This window comes from Littorina saxatilis, linkage group LG13 (assembly GCF_037325665.1).
Source record: "Littorina saxatilis isolate snail1 linkage group LG13, US_GU_Lsax_2.0, whole genome shotgun sequence".
In the NCBI taxonomy this organism is placed as follows: domain Eukaryota; kingdom Metazoa; phylum Mollusca; class Gastropoda; order Littorinimorpha; family Littorinidae; genus Littorina; species Littorina saxatilis.
The window spans coordinates 8,112,194-8,132,941 of NC_090257.1; the positions used below are offsets into that span (position 1 = coordinate 8,112,194).

At 45.3% G+C, this 20,748-nt stretch overlaps 1 protein-coding gene and 1 non-coding gene across 3 annotated transcripts in view; both read left to right on the top strand.

The window, feature by feature from the left end:
- LOC138983520 (protein timeless-like) overlaps positions 1 to 20,748 on the top strand; it is a 41,905-nt gene that overhangs the window by 15,606 nt on the left and 5,551 nt on the right. For both annotated transcript variants that reach the window (XM_070356776.1, XM_070356777.1), the window contains exons 14-22: positions 5,303 to 5,495; positions 6,307 to 6,505; positions 8,609 to 8,751; positions 9,147 to 9,291; positions 9,958 to 10,032; positions 11,358 to 11,532; positions 13,097 to 13,156; positions 13,886 to 14,089; positions 16,578 to 16,695. In XM_070356776.1, the coding sequence (XP_070212877.1) occupies positions 5,303 to 5,495; positions 6,307 to 6,505; positions 8,609 to 8,751; positions 9,147 to 9,291; positions 9,958 to 10,032; positions 11,358 to 11,532; positions 13,097 to 13,156; positions 13,886 to 14,089; positions 16,578 to 16,695 (1,312 nt within the window). The remainder of the gene's footprint in view (positions 1 to 5,302; positions 5,496 to 6,306; positions 6,506 to 8,608; positions 8,752 to 9,146; positions 9,292 to 9,957; positions 10,033 to 11,357; positions 11,533 to 13,096; positions 13,157 to 13,885; positions 14,090 to 16,577; positions 16,696 to 20,748) is intronic.
- On the top strand, positions 17,885 to 18,003 carry LOC138946484 (5S ribosomal RNA). Its single transcript, XR_011449352.1, has one exon. It is a non-coding gene; the product is annotated as a 5S ribosomal RNA (ribosomal RNA).

The window sequence follows — 20,748 nt, forward strand, 5'->3', positions numbered from 1 at the left end:
GCATGTGTGTTATTTACACATAGCCTTGTAGTCAAGACCATAAACTTTCAAACGATACTAAATATGACCACTATGCTGTAGGTGTGCCACTGCTGTAGCCTGCTGAAAGAAGACAGACAGAGAACAGTACACACGGCACAATGTAATTAATGACATGTATTTGAGTGGCTACAGATCGCGCCACGGTCAACTTTTGAAGACAGAACAAATTAAAAACAAATCTGCAAGGTTAATGTTAACAGATGTTCATGCTGACACTTTAAAGACTTTTACCTTGTGTGTGTGAGGTATCTTTTCTTGAGCCCGCTTACAGGTATCCAAGTAGGAAAACAGTATTCCAAAATGTCAGCACACGGCAGTTGTTGTTGTTATAGCTAGTTTTACTTCCATGTATCTTGGGGTAGATTTAAAGAAGGCTGTTCACATTATACTGACACCAGCAAACCAGGGTCGGCAACGGGATAAATGATATGGACACCCACTGCCCAATGCTGGATTCGAACCCGCGACCTTTCGATCACGAGCCCACGCGCTCTACCGACTGAGCTATCCAAGCTCCCAGCACACGGCAGGTTTTTATAACTGCAGTAGATGTTTATAAACAGTACACATGTACATACATCCAGTTTTTGTCATGGTTATCTGGATTGTGAAAATGAATATCTACACCATACAGGAAAAACAGTTATGAATGCTTCATTAAGCACTCTTTTTTGAGGAGCACTTTGACAGGGACAGCATCAAGTCATGGAATTTTGGTGACACCAGAGTCTGATGTTCCGTCATGAGAACACGCAGTCTTTTTATGGGGTCTTTCATTGCCCAGATTCTCCTTTTCAGTGTGTTAATTGTAGCATGTGTTCCTTCGCCCCCTTGCTCCCCATGTAGTCCCATTCCAAACCTCCAAGCCCGAGGAGGCGTACGGTTTAATTTAATCAGCTTTGAATAGCACTTCTGACAAAACGTGGTCGAATGTTTTGCACTAATATCAGAAGATACATCAATGTTAAAAAAGTTTTTCAGTTTGTCCGCATAGTCCACACACAGTTTCACATTACAATGTCGATCTTTTTTGACTCACATGCGAAGCAAAAGTGAGTCTATGTACTCACCCGAGTCGTCCGTCCGTCCGTCCGTCCGGACGTCCGGACGTCCGGAAAACTTTAACGTTGGATATTTCTTGGACACTATTCAGTCTATCAGTACCAAATTTGGCAAGATGGTGTATGATGACAAGGTCCCAAAAAACATACATAGCATCTTGACCTTGCTTCAAGGTCAAGGTCGCAGGGGCCATAAATGTTGTCTAAAAAACAGCTATTTTTCACATTTTTCCCATTTTCTCTGAAGTTTTTGAGATTGAATACCTCACCTATATATGATATATAGGGCAAAGTAAGCCCCATCTTTTGATACCAGTTTGGTTTACCTTGCTTCAAGGTCAAGGTCACAGGAGCTCTTCAAAGTTGGATTGTATACATATTTTGAAGTGACCTTGACCCTGAACTATGGAAGATAACTGTTTCAAACTTAAAAATGATGTGGGGCACATGTTATGCTTTCATCATGAGACACATTTGGTCCCATATGATCAAGGTCAAGGTCACTTTGACCCTTATGAAATGTGACCAAAATAAGGTAGTGAACCACTAAAAGTGACCATATCTCATGGTAGAAAGAGCCAATAAGCACCATTGTACTTCCTATGTCTTGAATTAACAGCTTTGTGTTGCATGACCTTGGATGACCTTGACCTTGGGTCAAGGTCACATGTATTTTGGTAGGAAAAATGTGTAAAGCAGAAGGTCAAGCATGTGAGTCGTATGGGCTTTGACCTTCTTGTTTGTTCTTGCAGAGCGTTCCCCACACAGTCTACACAATGCATTAACACAAATTAGATGTTCAGTTTCAGTATGCTCCATTATGAAACACACTGCATACCAAACATACACTGTCACATGAAGACAAAGAAGAAAACTGGAAATATTAGGTCACACTGCTGCACAAAATAACTGAGTGTGATGTCACTTGTAATAATACTATGATTCAATCCTTTCTTTTCTGCTGAACAGTGGGTGAAAAATTTGCCTGTCACAACACAATGCCACACAAATGAAACACACAGCGTACATGTACTCTGATGATCAGAAACTAATACAAGACAAAAAGTCTTTAAGACGAAACCACATGGAAAGTGCTCCAGACAGGGCTCTTCAAGATATAAACTAGATAAAAAATCTGGTTCTGCTGTGAGGCAGTGGCAGGAAGGCAATTAAACCGTGGGAAATTGACTCATTTTCTGCTGCCAGCCAGTGGAACAAAGAAGGCTGAAGCCCCAGCGGGGCCAGGAATGTGATAACAGATAAGCAGGGCAGGGGCTGCGTGGGCAGGTGCCAGCAGCAAACTTAATCATGCTATCTGTGAAAGGGGGAACCGCCGTGATTGATTGAACATTGGATTTCCCTTCTGTCAGTCATGTGACGTCAGAGGCCGACAAGAAGTCATATATAAGTAGCTGGCTAAGACTACAAAAGAGCACCTGTTGCCATGCGTTCAATCGCAAAAAAGATTTCTAACTTAAATCAAAAATTGATATGTAAATGCTATTTGCATTGTGGACAAAAATATGACATTTGACACAGATCTCGACAGTCATTGTTCACCTCGACCACTAACTGTCTCGATCCGTGTAAAATGTCATGTTTTGGTCAAAATACAAATGACGTATAATACGGTGATAACTATCTTTTGTCATGCTTAGTGCTTTGGTTGTTGTCGTTTTATCTTAGTTATTTGTATGCTTTGTATGCTCGTTTAAGTTGTGCTTCAATCAATCAATCAATATGAGGCTTATATCGCGCGTATTCCGTGGGTACAGTTCTAAGCGCAGGGATTAATTTATTTTTATTTTTTTATTTTATTTATTTATTTATTTTTTTTTTAATTTTTTTTTTTATGCGATTTATTTATGCCGTGTGAGATGGAATTTTTTTACACAATACATCACGCATTCACATCGGCCAGCAGATCGCAGCCATTTTGGCGCATATCCTACTTTTCACGGCCTATTATTCCAAGTCACACGGGTATTTTGGTGGACATTTTTATCTATGCCTATACAATTTTGCCAGGAAAGACCCTTTTGTCAATCGTGGGATCTTTAACGTGCACACCCCAATGTAGTGTACACGAAGGGACCTCGGTTTTTTGTCTCATCCGAAAGACTAGCACTTGAACCCACCACCTAGGTTAGGAAAGGGGGGAGAAAATTGCTAACGCCCTGACCCAGGGTGGAACTCGCAACCTCTCGCTTCCGAGCGCAAGTGCGTTACCACTCGGCCACCCAGTCCCTTGTTTGTTTTAGAATCAAATTGTAAAATGCCTGGAGCCAATTGATGGGACTCGCGGTATAGAAAAGTTATTTATTATTATTATTTAAGTTATTGAGACATCCCAGTGCAATAAGGGATTTATAGAGCAAATCGAGAAAATTCATTATTGAACGAAGCGCATAGCGCTGAGTTTAATAATTATTTTCGAGATTTGCTCTATAAATCCCTTAGTGCACTGGGATTGTTTCAATAACGATATTGTCAGTATCGCCATAGAAAAAAGATTCCAAACGCACATTTTGCTACGCGCATTTGAATAGGCATAACTGTGTGGTCAGGTCGTGTACAGTAAGATCTACTTTTGTGTGGGGTGTCTCAAGTGTGTCGTGCTTTCGTCACATGCATTTTAATTTCTGTTGGTAAATTCCAGTGTAGCGTTAAGCTGAACAGTGATGATCTTTCAGAGAGACCTCATTTGAACTCGTAGAAAGGACTGTGCTCTTCGTTATTTGCGATTCGAAACCTCCAGTCGAGCTTCGACGGATTGACTGTGCGGAGTGACTCCCCTTGAATTGACTACCCCCCCAAAGGACTCGATGGTTAGCACATTTTCAAAATAAATGTGGCATATTTCTCGTGTTGTATCTTCCCTCATCGGGGAGTCTGATACTAAATATGAACGGTAAGAATGCTCTGAACCCTACACGTATTATATCCCCATCGTTTTTTCGTTCACATTTGCCCAACATGTTAATTTGCTGAGCGGGGTTTATGTCGTCTGCTAGGCTAGGGCAATCGAACCACTGCAGTCTGCACTGAGTCTGCACGCATGAGGCAGGCTGGTAATAAGTCTTATATATGGTAAGAACGTTCTGAACCCTACACGTTTTCGATTACGATTGTTCTTGCCTTGAAATAATAATTCGGAAACCATTCATTTACTGAACTGATGCAGTCGTATTTCAGTGTAGTCTGCTACGTATGACAGAGTCGATCGAGTCAGTCTTCACTGGTCTAGCTGGTACGTTATCGGAATAACACTTGTGTTTTCTGTTAGCCGCTGGGAATTGTATACTAACTCATCATTTGGTAATATGGATGATAAGCTACATGCCACTAACACGGCATATATATGAGAAGAATCTATGCAAGTCGGCGAAAATGAGATGGAACACAGCGGCTTCTATTTTTAGATCAGTGGCACAGGCACATGCAATCTGTCAGAAAAAAACCCCACTTCTGCTTTAATTGAGAAGCAGGGAATTTATGGTCATTTGGTATTGTGGAGAATATATATATAGCCTTTGCCATTAAAAACGCGACAAACGATCGACGGAGGTTTTTATGTTACTGGTTATAGCAAGCACCTGTGGTTTAGACTTCGTCAAAAACAAAAAAAACCTGCACGGAAAACTCATGCAAGAAGACACATAAAACACGTGGCGTTTCATTGAGTACAAAATTGAAACGAAACAGCTGGAGTTATGAATGGGTTATAGTGTCGAGAACTGCACGTGTTTTCCATTATCGGTACTTACAGCTTCAAATCAACACAAGTTGTGGCCGAAGCAACCGACAGTGGCATTGACAGTAATAAAGGTCACGGGTTTTGAGTGAATGAAACGTTTTACTGAATTAAACGCCACGTGTTATACGCGTCTTCTGACATGAGTTTTCCGTGCACTTTTTTGTTTTTGACGATGTCTAAACCACAGGTGCTTGCTATAACAAGTAACATAAAAACCGCCGTAGATCGTTTGTCGCGTTTTTAATGGCAAAGACTATATATTAATTAATTATGAGGATGAGAGCACAGTCTCGCTTAGGCATAGGTCGGAAGAATACGCTCTGTGGAAAAGTTAGCGCTGGAGTGCGCTAACAGTTTTAGCGCATCGCCATTAGCCAATCAACTGGTTCACATTAGTCATGTGACACCAGTACTTACTGACAATTATCATTATTATGCACAGAGTGCCTGGCCCAAATGGGAGACCTTCAGCGCCTGTTCATCTTGTTGATCCGGTGGCAGCGGTCGCCCTACCTGGACGGCGTCTACCTGCGTGACCTTATCCACACGAACCACACCTACCTTCTGCTGCTGGAGGACTGGGTGTCCCGGGGTTACCTCCCCCCTCGCTTCACCATGCTGTCGCACATCAAACAGTGAGTGTAGTATTTGCTATATCTTTTTATTCTGAGAGCTGGAGTGGCATAGTGGTTAGAGTACAGAGTACAGTGGATGTCATGCAGAGGTACGACAGCCTGTGGGAGCACTACACACAACGCAGAAAGATACCAAATGGTGTGTCAACACAGAGTTACATCTATATTGCGTGTCAACACAGAGTTACATCTATATTGTGTGTCAACACAGAGCTACATCTATATTGTGTGTCAACACAGAATTACATCTATATTGCGTGTCAACTCAGAGTTTTATCTATATTGTGTGTCAACACAGAGTTACATCTATATTGCGTGTCAACACAGAGTTACATCTATATTGCGTGTCAACACAGAGTTACATCTATATTGCATGTCAACACAGAGTTACATCTATATTGTGTGTCAACACAGAGTTACATCTATATTGCGTGTCAACACAGAGTTACATCTATATTGTGTGTCAACACAGAGTTACATCTATATTGTGTGTCAACACAGAGTTACATCTATATTGTGTGTCAACACAGAGTTACATCTATATTGTGTGTCAACACAGAGTTGCATCTATATTGCGTGTCAACACAGAGTTACATCTATATTGCATGTCAACACAGTTGCATCTATATTGCGTGTCAACACTGAGTTACATCTATATTGCGTGTCAACACAGAGTTACATCTATATTGCGTGTCAACAGAGTTACATCTATATTGCGTGTCAACACAGAGTTTTATCTCTATTGTGTGTCAACACGGAGTTATATCTGTATTGTGTGTCAACACAGAGTTATATCTATATTGTGTGACAGGTACGCCACAGTGGATGTCATGCAGAGATACGGCAGCATGTTGGAGCAATACACACAGAACACAGAGTCGCTGAACGTGGCCATCATGACCATGATGTACCACATCGCCGGCGACTGTAATCGTGCCGAGGTCCTGCTGCAGCTTCCCATCCTCAAAACATTCTCTGAACTATGGGGCCACGTCACCTGCCACAAATACGTGAGTCGCTCGTCACAATGAATTCATTCGGCGTGTAGTGTATGTGCTCCTCCCACCCCCAGGGGGTGTTTCAGTCACCTGTATTCAATGGGAGTCTTGTGGGCATACACCGTTCAGCCAACAGACCGCACAACGATAGGCCCCAGTTTCTGTTTTCATTGGCACATTTACTTTCCTTGCCTTGGGTGTAAGTGTGTGTGTAGTGATCACTTTAAGGTCAGCACTTCAATCAATATGAGGCTTATATCGCGCGTATTCCGTGGGTACAGTTCTAAGCGCAGGGATTTTTTAAATTTTTTTAAAATATTTTTTATTTTATGCAATTTATATCGCGCACATATTCAAGGCGCAGGGATTTATTTATGCCGTGTGAGATGGAATTTTTTTTACACAATACATCACGCATTCACATCGGCCAGCAGATCGCAGCCATTTCGGCGCATATCCTACTTTTCACGGCCTATTATTCCAAGTCACACGGGTATTTTGGTGGACATTTTTATCTATGCCTATACAATTTTGCCAGGAAAGACCCTTTTGTCAATCGTGGGATCTTTAACGTGCACACCCCAATGTAGTGTACATGAAGAGACCTAGGTTTTTCGTCTCATCCGAAAGACTAGCACTTGAACCCACCACCTAGGTTAGGAAAGGGGGAAGAAAATTGCTAACGCCCTGACCCAGGGTCGAACTCGCAACCTCTCGCTTCCGAGCGCAAGTGCGTTACCACTCGGCCACCCAGTCCTTGTGATCTTTTATCTTGTTTCTAAATTGTTCGTCAGTTGCTCTGTTTGGTTTACACATTGACCTTTACAATATTTTTTTTATTTTGTGGTTTGTAGATTGTTTCGTACTAGTGTATGTTTCTTTCGTGTTAGATTCCAGATGTAACCAGGCTTGTTTCATCGTGGTCAGTGATATGTGTGTGTTGTGTGTACAGGGGGAGTTCAATGATCTGATCGAGTTCATCGTGGTCAGTGATGTGTGTGTTGCGTGTATAGGGGGAGTTCAGTGATCTGATCGAGTTCATCGTGGTCAGTGATGTGTGTTGTGTGTACAGGGAGAGTTCAGTGATCTGATCGAGTTCATCGTGGTCAGTGATGTGTGTGTTGTGTGTACAGGGGGAGTTCAGTGATCTGATCGAGTTCATCCTGGTCAGTGATGTGTGTGTGTGTGTTGTGTGTACAGGGAGAGTTCAGTGATCTGATCGAGTTCATCGTGGTCAGTGATGTGTGTGTGTTGTGTGTACAGGGAGAGTTCAGTGATCTGATCGAGTTCATCGTGGTCAGTGATGTGTGTGTGTTGTGTGTACAGTGAGAGTTCAGTGATCTGATGGAGTTCATCGTGGTCAGTGATGTGTGTGTGTGTTGTGTGTACAGGGGGAGTTCAGTGATCTGATCGAGTTCATCGTGGTCAGTGATGTGTGTTGTGTGTACAGGGAGAGTTCAGTGATCTGATCGAGTTCATCGTGGTCAGTGATGTGTGTGTGTTGTGTGTACAGTGAGAGTTCAGTGATCTGATCGAGTTCATCGTGGTCAGTGATATGTGTGTTGTGTGTACAGGGGGAGTTCAGTGATCTGATCGAGTTCATCGTGGTCAGTGATGTGTGTGTGTTGTGTTGTGTGTACAGTGAGAGTTCAGTGATCTGATCGAGTTCATCGTGGTCAGTGATGTGTGTGTGTTGTGTGTACAGGGAGAGTTCAGTGATCTGATCGAGTTCATCGTGGTCAGTGATGTGTGTTGTGTGTACAGGGGGAGTTCAGTGATCTGATCGAGTTCATCGTGGTCAGTGATGTGTGTACAGGAAGAGTTCAGTGATCTGATCGAGTTCATCGTGGTCAGTGATGTGTGTTGTGTGTACAGGGGGAGTTCAGTGATCTGATCGAGTTCATCCTGGTCAGTGATGTGTGTGTGTTGTGTGTACAGGGGGAGTTCAGTGATCTGATCGAGTTCATCGTGGTCAGTGATGTGTGTTGTGTGTACAGGGGGAGTTCAGTGATCTGATCGAGTTCATCGTGGTCAGTGATGTGTGTTGTGTGTACAGGGGGAGTTCAGTGATCTGATCGAGTTCATCGTGGTCAGTGATGTGTGTTGTGTGTACAGGGAGAGTTCAGTGATCTGATCGAGTTCATCCTGGAGTCGTTCATGGGCAATGCCTTCAAGGACCCTGTGCAGTGGGCACAGAAACAGATGTTTGACACCTCATCGTGCGGCCCGGAGCCTGACAGTGCTGGCAACACCACAGAGTGAGTAGACCCTGCCATTGATAATGAATAATAATAATAATAGTAATAAACAATTATTAAGTGCCCCTTCAGTGCATTTAGATATGTATAAACCCAGACTTCAGACAGTTGATCAGTCTTCAGCCAGTGCTCAGGCTAAAATTTATCGGGTTTAATTTCTCTTTGATCTTTAAAGAGAAGAAAAGGACATTTTTCTTTCATCAGAAGATACACATCGCACATGCTTCCTTTGTGAAGAGGTACATGTTAAATTTACATGTATCAGGTTTGATTTCTTGTTCATTGTGAAAGAGAAGAAAAGAAGGATATTTTTGTTTAGCAGAAGAAACAGACTCCATGTGCTGCCTGCGTGAAGAGAGGTAACTGACCCATAATGCCCTGTTTTCTTGGTGCAGGAATGTGACGGAGGTGGGTGGACTGACAGAGGAGGAGCAGGACTTGGTGTTCACGTGGTCCACTGACCTTCAGGGCTCGGTCAGCATAGTGGACGACATGGTCAGACGTCTCCACTCCCGCGGCTCCACTGCCACCAGACTGCAGGTGAGGGTCCACTTCTTTTACTTTCTATACTTAATTCCCCTGAAAGCGGCGTATGGCTGCCTGAATGGCAGTGTAAAAACAGTCATACGGTCCTCCCATTGGAAAGCTAGCTGCAACAAGTATTGCTACTCAGCTGTGTGCGTGTTGAGTTGTAATCAGCCACCTGTAGTTAGGGCAGAATGACCGTGGTGACATGGGGGTGGGACATGGATACCTTCTCTGAGTCTGCACATAAAGATGACTCATGTTTGTCCGGGGGCGGGATTCAAACCCGAGCTACCCATTATTTGGACCTGACACATCATTTTCTCGTGCTGATATGACACAGTCTTCTATTTACATTAATTGAATTTTCTCCTCATGAACATCAAGCAGATAGAACTGCGTTCCTAAAATTCACCAACAGAGTGTTCAGAAGCTTTTCAGTTCTGATAAGTGGGTTAGATTCAGTTGACCTCAACATTTGGCAGACTATGTTCATAGTTGTTTTTATTTATTCCTGTTCTTAACTAAAAAATAATTGACACAAACTACAGACAAGTTACGTAGTGCAAGCTCAATATTTTCTGATGTCAGTGATAGAGGCTAGAGCAAATGCCAGGCAGACTCTTGTGCAGTAAAACTGTTGTAAATTGTTTCAGGTAAAAATGGTGTGAATTGTTTCAGGTGATGCTACACCTGCTGCAAAACGGTTGGCTAGAAGACAAGCAGATGGAGGCTCTGTCAGAAGAGATCAAAGAGGTGAGGAGACATTTCATGTGCATTGATATGACATACGGCATGAGATTTCATTTTTACCATGAGCAGTACACTTGGAATATGGCTTGGATAAGGTACATTCAATTCATTCAGACATGACAAAATGCAAAGTGTTCACCGAATATCTTACACAAACACACACACGCACACATGTACACATGCTTGTACGCACACACACATTGATACATTTGTGTTTATATGAGTGAATGATCCTTTGTGTGTGTGTGTGTGTGTGTGTGCGCGCACATGCCATATCAGGACATGCATCGTGTGTGTTAATAATGACTTTTCCCCAATTACATTACTTGAATTTTCCACAGCTTCCTTGGTAGTGATGTGATAACGCATTTCCAGTGTTGGCTACTGTTGGGTTGTGGCGCTCGAAATCCATTCAACAGAATGAATTCTCATGTGACTGAAACTATACTTAAACAGTTACTTGGTGATTTTGAAAGCTTGATAACACAAGTCCCAAGAGTCTAGTCATGCTGCAATTGCTTTTAATCAAAGAGAGTTTGTCTTCTCGACTACTTGATCGAGTCACTGAAGAGGTATTGTCGTCATCTCTGCATCTCTACTAGGCCGATACTGAATCGGTTTCTGTCTTGAAGTCTGAACTTCACACAAACACGCCAATTGGTGTGACACATCAAATGGACCTACTTCGTAAGCGTAAAGTGTGTGACTAAGGACAAAAAAGTCTGTGGTTGGGTGTGTTTCATGATTCAAACGGGATGGATGAATGAGTAGCAACAACCTGTGAACCTCCCCAAAATGATGAACTGTAAATGTTGTAGTCGGTCAGATGAAAGGAAAATAAAAAAGGCAAGTGGGATGTGAGAAGACACAACCAACACTTTACTTTGTGCAAGAATCAATCGTGCGGGGCACCATTACAAACTTCTTAGTTATAGTGCAATACTGTATTCTTCGCATCGGCCTAATCGCTGTACTGGCGTGACATCATGGGAGGTTGGCCGAGCGGCTTGCACTGTGTCAGCTCTTCTAGCACGGACAGAGTTGTCTCTCACAGATTTTGACTCGCCAAGGGCTTCGTTTTCTTCTGGATTGTGAATACTTGCAGCAAGTTTCACACGATTTTATGGTTTAACTCTTAGTCTGTTAATGAATGTGGGTTCTTGCGGAACAAATCAACAGTCTTTAATTAACTCTGGCCAAAAAAACTGTAAAACATGATTTTACACTCGACTCCACGCATTTTTTGGGTGGCCAGGTAACCCGACAGTTGCCTTTCAACTCCAGGTCTAAAACCACACGATGATACAGGTTTGTCTTTTCTTGTTCAGCTCCAACAGACATCAAGCAGCACCAGCCAGGAGGACCAGATCGACGCTGAGTTGTCTGCCCTCAGCCAGGAGGAGTTGATTCCCTTTCTGGTGGCCAAGATCAGCGGCAAGGGCTTCCAGGAACAGCTACTCTGGCTGCAGGAACAGCTGCTGGAGGCCGCCTACGTCAGACTGGGTGCGTAGTTATTCCCCCTCCCCCTTCCCTTGTCGTCTTTGCAGTGTTTGTTGTCGTGGTGATTGTGGGATAAGAGACGGGTTGTGTTCACTAAAACTGTACCATCCCACATAGCACAGACCTAAAGCCAGATTGTCAGACTTGTCGACTGTCGGTGGTTTACTGTTCTATCTGAACTCATCTAATGCCAGATTGTTAGACTTGTCGACTCTCAGTGGTTTACTGTTCTATCTGACCTCATCTGATGCCAGATTGTTAGACTTGTCGACTGTCAGTGGTTTACTGTTCTATCTGATGCCAGATTGTTAGACTTGTCGACTGTCAGTGGTTTACTGTTCTATCTGAACTCATCTGATGCCAGATTGTTAGACTTGTCAACTGTCGGTGGGTTACTGTTATATTTGAACTCATCTGATGCTAGATTGTCAGACTTGTCAACTGTCGGTGGTTTTTGAGTCACTTGAGAAAAAGTGACTCTATGTAATCGGTCAGTGTTAGTCTGTCCGGCCGGCCGGCCGGCCGTCCGGCCGGCCGGCCGTAGACACCACCTTAACGTTGGACTTTTCTCGGAAACTATCAAAGCGATCCGGCTCATATTTTGTTTAGTCGTGACCTCCAATGACCTCTACACTTTAACGATGGTTTCGTTGACCTTTGACCTTTTTCAAGGTCACAGGTCAGCGTCAAAGGAAAAATTAGACATTTTATATCTTTGACAAAGTTCATCGGATGTGATTGAAACTTTGTAGGATTATTCTTTACATCAAAGTATTTACATCTGTAGCCGTTTACGAACGTTATCAGAAAAACAAGGGAGATAACTAGCCTTTTCTGTTCGGCAACACACAACTTAACGTTGGGCTTTTCTCGGAAACTATAAAAGTGACCGGGCTCAAATTTTATGTGAACGTGACTCCCAGTGACCTCTACACTTTGACGTCTGCTTTGGTGACCTTTGACCTTTTTCAAGGTCACAGGTATGTCTTGAAGGAAAAAAATTGAAATATCATATCTCTGAAACTATTCATCGGATTTGATTCAAACTTTATAGGATTATTCTTTACATCAAATTATTTACATCTGTATTGTGTTGTGAATAGCAATTTCTTCCTGTCCATCTGATGCCTCATATAATATTCAGAACTGCGAAAGTGACTCGATCGAGCGTTTGCTCTTCTTGTTCTGTTCAATCTTAACATGTTTGAATGCACAGAAGCAAGTTGCATTACAGAAAGAAATCTTGGTAAACAGAACATTGTCCATAACACACCCTCTTGTTGCTATTGCTGGGCGCTAGATACATGTTTGTCTTGCAATAATCTGCAAGAATAAAATCCTAGAGAGACTCCTTTGTCCAATTTCAAAACCTCAGAAGCACAGATTTTAGTGTTTGCTGAAGTTGTAGAAAATCTGTATTCAAGTTAGTGCCATGCTTTGTATTTCTATGTGTGAAAGAGATGTGTGAGGAATGTTGGAACTTGGATTGTTGTGCAGAATGTAGAGTGGAAAGAGAAGGTAGAGGTGGAAGTGAGTTGTGCATAACGTGTTGCGTGTGTGTTCACAGGTGTGCGTGAAAACAAGTATCGTATCCACGTGGAGGAACCTCTGGCCAGATTCTACGCATGTGAGTCACATCCTTTATTCCTTTCGAACAAAACACTTTGTTAGTTACCTACAGTTAATTCTCTGCAGGTGAAAATGGATACAACAGTGTAAGTAATAAACAGTTTGTTAGTTGCCTACAGTTAATTCTTCACAGGTGGAAGTGAATTCAACAGTGGAAGAACGTAACAGATTGTTAGCTTCTTACAGTTTCTTCGCAGGAGGTGAAAGTGAATTGAACAGTGAAAGTAACATAACAGTTTGTTAGTTTCCAAAAGTAAATTGTCTAAAGGTAAAAATGAATACAACAGCGTTCAGTACATACGTTTTATGTTCCCTACAGTTAATTCTCTATAGCTAGTTTTCTGGCAGTAGATTCAAAGTAAACCCTTTCCCTGTATCAGTATGAAGTTTACCCCTTCATTTTGCACAATTATTTTTGTGTTTGAGTTGTAAAAACTAAATAAAGCAATTCCGTGACTGAGCCTTCTACGCATTTTTCTCTTTCTTAATTTGATTTAATTTTACAAACATTTTCTGATTTCTTTTTCACCAATGAATATTTTTTAAGTTAAAAGTAATGCTTGTTAAACATTTCTGTGAAGTTTGGTACCAATTCTTCATCAAACTAATTTGTTGAGGTCTTCAAAAGGGTGTTCCACTGTAGCCAGAGAATGTGTAAATTGGTGCAATATGTTGTGTTGCATTCTTCATGTTACTCATCTTGTGTTGCATTGTTAATGTTACTCAGTGCAAGACAAGTCGATCCCGCTGGTGACGGTGAATGAGGAACAGGAGGGAGTGGTGAGGGAGGCCTACTTCACCGCCCTGCTACATGCGCTCGGCATATTCTCCACCGACACCGTCCCCAGCTGTGTCTTCTGCCGCATCCCACAATTCCTCAGCCCCGCCGAGCTGGTCAAGAAGGCTCAGCAGCTCGGAGACATCGACCCCAGTAAGTTCCCTTCTCTTTTCTTTCATTACCAACTTTTCTCATGACTGGGGATTTTGTTTGCATTAGCAGTGAACAAGGATACTACTCGTCATAAAACAACTAGGCAGATGCGTTTCAGTGCAGATCTTTGAAAGGAAGTTGTTCATTGTTAAATCAGTTATATGACTGGAAAGGACATTCATTCTCCTAGCATATTCAGCAAACAGATTGATTTTACATGAGTTAGTGTCTTTACAGTGGAACAAACAACACAGACACCCCCCTGAAATCAAATTCACAAAAGCAAGGTTCCGGCGTTAAAATCGGGAAAAAATCAGAATAGCTAAAACAGAATACATTTTGTATGTCGGTGAAAAGAACATTCAAATTTGTATTCCAAACAGCCAAGCTTTATTCATCTATCTTGTCTAACAATGACCCCAGGGAATTCTGAACAGTGTAGGTGTCATTCCTCTGTGTGTTAGTGATGGAACGTGGGATGGGTGTCTGTGTGATAGTGATGTAACATCAAATCAAATCAAATTAAATCAAATCAAATCAACTTTATCATCTCACATGGAGAAATTGGAATGGTGGTGCATGTAACATAAAGACAAACGAAAGACTACAACATTGATATATTACCCAATATTGACGGACTGTGTGATGATATCTTTTGCTATGGCTTGTTGAGACAGTGATATCAAAATCGAGACCGGAGGTCGAGATTTTGATATCACTGTCGAAACAGACCAATAGCAGAAGATATCATCACACAGTCAGTCAATGTTAGATATATTGCTAATTCTCTGGACATTTTGTATTTACTGTAAAGAAATTACAAAAGTATTTGTCTCAGTTTTGGCTGTTCCATACCCCTCCCTCTGATTATTATTTCTTTTTGTTCACTCTTTTCTTGTACTTTTCAGAATTTTAAAATGTCTTTCCTATCAAAAAGTCTTTAGTCACTTGCTCAACTAAATTCTGGAATAATTACATTTTCATATACATTTGTTTGTTTTTAAATGTAGGTGTTTTTACATTTAGTCAAGTTTTGACTAAATGTTTTAACATAGAGGGGGGAATCTAGACGAGGGTCGTGGTGTATGTGTGTGTGTGTGTGTGTCTGTCTGTCTGTCTGTCTGTGTGTGTGTGTAGAGCGATTCAGACTAAACTACTGGGCCGATCTTTATGAAATTTGACATGAGAGTTCCTGGGTATGATATCCCCGAACGTTTTTTTCATTTTTTCGATGTCGTCGATATCACTTTTGCACTGAGCTCAGTTTTGCCCAATTGACCAATGGAAATACACGTAACCAGACCTGGGAACCCATATGATTTCGCCGTATTTTGTACGCATGATTGTCGAGAATACGCTCAGTACGGTCAGTGGGAAAAAAATATGACGAAAAAAATTCCTAGACTACTTTTCTTCACAAGCCCATCCTGATGCCGATCCAGTATTTTGGCACATGATTACGTCACTATATTAGCCGCCGTCGAAAAAAATATAATCGGATCGTGTCAATCAATCAAAACAACCAGGCAAACGAAAGTATGGTATTTGGCGAAATCGGCTCCGAGAATAAACAAGTGAAACAAAGAAGAAAAGGGAAAAAGTTTGAAGAAAAATATCACACACACACAATTTGTAACCAACACACACATGTAGTCCCACCCGGAATAAGCTTTTTTGGGGTGATTTACGACATTAGCGCACATTTTGAGCAGACGAAAACACAACATGGCTGCTCTCGCTCCTCGAACTATCGCAAGACACAAAAAAACGAAATCTCGCGCGCGCGAGATCCTGATACATCCGGTGTTTCTCTGTACGCTTGTCACAACGACTTGTTGACAAACGAAGATTCGCGAAAGAAAGAGAAAAGCGCCGAGTCTTGAGTAGAGAGCTAATAAAGTACCGGTAATCGCTAATCGTGCGAAATGAAAATCTGCGGCGACTTCCATTAGGTGAATGCTATTCAAGTTTAGGTAACGTTTTAGCCGCATTTTTTTATAAGCCGCAATGCGATTTTTTTTTTTTTAAAGTCGCGGCTTGTAGTCCGTCAAATACGGTACAGTTTTTGTCAGTAAAAAGTGAAAAAAGCATTTGTTTTAAATGTAAACTTAATTAACGGTGTGACGGACGCGCATGAGGCATGTTTTAATCATGGATGTGCAAACGCTGTGTGGAGTACGCTCATTTTTTTGAAAATACACCAAGTTTGTTTGAGAATACTCAAAGTGCAAAACAGGGGTTCCCAGGTCTGCGTAACATATGAAATAGCAATATTTAAATATATGTACTAGTTAATAACCTTGTTCTATAAACTAAAACACCTGTCTGCATACACATCTCTCGCTGTGAAGATTTAAAACAGATATTTAAAAGAATCATACACAAAAAAATGCCAATCAATTCCATTTAAAAATCACAAACTACCACATCGGAACTATATGCCGTTAAGATGTAAAAGATTACATGTTACGGGTGTCTGTGTGTGCAGCACTGATGAAGTTTAACCTGACGGAGGTACAGGATGACCTCCACTACACAGAGTTCGCTCCCCTCTTCAAGAACCATAATGCTGATGACAGCGCAAAAGACCAGAGCATGGACTTAAGGTATGTATGGCCGATGTGTGTTGAACTGAGTTATGCACCTTTTTGTGACACAGTGGGTAAGGTGGCTAATGCAGTAGAACCCAGCTTTTAAAACCTTTGTGTGACACAGTGGGTAAGGTGGCTAATGCAGTAGAACCCATCTTATAAAACCTTGACAAAATCTGAGAAAATCAGGTCTCACAAAGGAGAGAGTTTTAAAGTCAATATAACACTTACCTCGACAGTACTATTCTTGCACATTATCTATTATAGGCCGAAAAAATTGGACAAAACGCTGAGTGGGTACAATTATCTCCCATAACCATGCGCCACCGTGGATCCCAAGCACTGTCCGAGTGCTTCCCCCTTACAGGATGTAGGTGGCGCGTCCTCTTTCTTTTTTCGCGCGTGTCAGACCGGCTGTGTTTCTGCTACGCTCCCGGATTATTTTGGACTAAGAGGCTTCTTTTCTGTGTGGACTATCACCTGTTGGATTATTGTGTGTTATTCCACTTCTGGCTTGAGGCTACGTTGTGTTTCCTTCAACTTGTGCCTCCGTTTTTGTGTGGCGGACTCGGCGTGCCTCCCGTCCTACTTCGTGGTGACCGGTCGTCTGCTTCTCGTTTCGCCGCATTCACTTGAGTATTGACCTAAATTTTCTTTGAATTTTGTTAATTCTCGGTCTTTAAGGGTACGTACAGGGCGAGGTAGGATGTCTCGTCCTGTTTTGGGCTCTGGTTCTACGGAACCAGAGTCTGCCGGGGGCAACCCTTCTCCGGGCGCCCAGCGTTATGTTTTACGCACGGAGAAGGGGATCTTTCGGCGCTCCGACTCTCCCTCCCCAAACGCTTTGCGTTTGCGGCGAGGGAGGGCGGAGAAAGCCTGTTTGAGCAAGCTCAATGCGAGCTTGCTCAAACAGGCTGGGCTTGAGCCTGGGACTTCGGGCGGGGCTGCGCCGTCGAAGGTTCGGGGAAGGTCGAGGGGAAAGAAAAAGCTTCTTTCTCCTTCTCCTTCAGTGGAACAGGCTTCCCCCCCTTCGACGCCGTTGTCCGGCCCTCAGTCTCAGGCTTCAGCTCCTCCCGGTTTCAAGCCTGGGGGGAAGGTTTCCTTCTCCTCCCTGGCTCGAATCCGGGGGCAGGTCGATTCCCAACCCTCTTTGGGGGTTGGTGAATCCGATCTAGGGGCTACTGGAGAGACTCAGGTTTTGACAGCCAACGGCCATACCACGTTGAAAACACCGGTTCTCGTCCGACCACCGAAGTTAAGCAACGTCGGGCCCGGTTAGTACTTGGATGGGTGACCGCCTGGGAACACCGGGTGCAGTTGGCATTAAAATCTTCCTTTTCCGGTGCCTCTCCTGTGCCCTCCTCGGTTTCCACCGCTGTGGAAGCCAGGAGGGACACGGGTCCTCCTCTGAACTCCCTCGCTGGGTCGTCTGCTGCTGTTTCGACAGTAGTTTCGGCCTCCTGGGGGGGGAGATCGGAGGAGATGACGGGGTCTCTGAATTCCCTCCCCGCTGGGGTTGGGATGCGAATTGACCCCGTTCAGGGCGGTCCTGTGGGGGCAGGGGTTTCAGGCTTCGTGCCTACGACCACTGCTACTACGGTTCCCTCTGACGTCCGTGTGACTGGTGGCTGTCCCTCTTGTTAAGACGCTCCGGCCGACTAGTTACTGGACGTGGAGGTGTTCGACAGAACGTGGTACTTCTGTCGAATGGTCAGGGCGACGGGAACATTGTTTCTGTTGCTCAGACCGACACCTCCGACCGGACCGTCTTGACCCCACGCCATTCCTTAGCGTCTGGTGTTCGGGTGACGGATGGTCCGGACCAAGGGTCCGGAACGTTCCAGGCTTACGGGTCGGGATCGAACCGGACCCACGGGTCCCGACTGGACTTGACCTCCGGGTTTGGTCCGGACGGGACCCATGGTACGGGACCGTACCGGACCTTAGGGTCCGGTACGGGACAGTACCTCTGGCCCTTGCCGGACCCCCGGACCTACGGGTCCGGATGGTACGGTACGGGACCAGTGGTTCGGTCGGGACCGGACCACCCGACCACCTCTGTTGGTCTGGGTGGTCTGGCACCGAACCGGAACACACCGGACCACCGGACCTACGGGTCCGGATGGTACGGTACCGGACCAGTGGTCCGGTCGGGGCCGGACCACTCGACCACCTCTGTTGGTCCGGGTGGTCTGGCACCGAACCGGACCATGCCGGACCTACGGGTCCGGATGGTACGGTATGTCCACGTCCGACCGAGCCACCCGAACACTTCTGTGGGTACGGATGGTTCGGTACCGAACGGGACCTCCGGATGCTACGGGACCGGACCGAACCTACGGGTTCGGATGGTCCGGTACCGGACCAGTGGTCCGGTCCGAACCGGACCACCCGACCACCTCTGTTGGTCCGGATGGTCTGTCACCGAACCGGACCATACCGGACCACCGGACCTACGGGTCCGGATGGTACGGTAGGTCCACGTCCGGACCGAACCACCCGAACACTTCTGTGGGTACGGATGGTTCGGTGCCGTACGGGACCTCCGGATGGTACGGGACCGGACCACAGGACCGGAACATCGGACCACCCTATCGGATCGGTCCGGACCACCCGACCACCTCTGTTGGTCCGGATGGTCTGGCACCGAACCGGACCTACGGGTCCGGATGGTACGGTATGTCCACGTCCGGACCGAGCCACCCGAACACTTCTGTGGGTACGGGTGGTTCGGTGCCGAACGGGACCTCCGGATGGTCCGGGACCGGACCGGACCTACGGGTCTGGATGGTCCGGTGCTGGACCGGTGGTCCGGTCCGGACCGGACCACCCGACCACCTCTGTTGGTCCGGATGGTCTGGCACCGGACCACCGGACTTACGGGTCCGGATGGTGCGGTGTGTCCACGTCCGGACCGAACCACCCGAACACTTCTGTGGGTACGGATGGTTCGGTGCCGAACGGGACCTCCGGATGGTACGGGACCGGACCGGAACACCGGACCGGAACACCGGACCACCCTACCGGACCGGTCCGGACCACCCGACCACCTCTGTTGGTCCGGATGGTCTGGCACCGAACCGGACCTACGGGTCCGGATGGTACGGTACGTCCACGCCCGGACCGAGCCACCCGAACACTTCTGTGCGTACGGATGGTTCGGTGCCGAACAGGACCTCCGGATGGTACCGGACCTACGGGTCCGGACCTACGGGTCCGGACCTACGGGTCCGGACCTACGGGTCCGGACCTACGGGTCCGGATGGCCCGGTGCCGGACCACCCGACCACCTCTGTTGGTCTGGATGGTCTGGCACCGAACCGGACCACAGGTCCGGATGGTACGGTATGTCCACGTCCGGACCTAACCACCCGAACACTTCTGTGGGTACGATGGTTCGGTGCCGAACGGGACCTCCGGATGGTCCGGCACCGGACCGGACCACCCTACCGGACCGGATCGGCACCCCCGACCGGACCGGACCATTTCTTTTCTGATCAGACCCGATGGGTTCCTGTTCAGTCTATAAATGGCGGGGGTTCGTTGGCTGGGCTGACCCAACAGTCGCAGGGTTGTTGTTTTTCTCCCCCTTCGGCTGCTGGAGACGTTTCGTCTTTGGGGCAGGGGTCTTCGCGGCCTCTTGCTTCTGTGGGCGTTTCTTCACAGCCTGCTTCATCGCTTTCGGCTCTTCCCCCTCAAGCTCCCTACACTCCTGCTTTTGAGGAGTTGTCGGGAAGTGAAGAGGAGAGTGAGTCGGAGGACGATAGGGAGGAGGATCAGGGTCGCCCTGAGGTTAACACTGATCCTCTACCCTTGCCGGTTTCTGATGGAACTTCCGAAGCTATGCTTCGTACTTTCCAACAGTACATGACAGACATCACGCGGCGTCTTGACGTCACGGATGCCTCTCTTAAGCGTCTGTCGTCTAGTGTTGACACACAGGACCTGGACCCGGGGTCTGAGGACGAGAGGCAGGAGGCTCGTCCTCGCACAGCTAGAAGGACGTTTGAACAGTTTCAGGACGTCCTTCCCTGAGACGCCCTCTCGTCCTTTGAGTCCGCTTCGGCC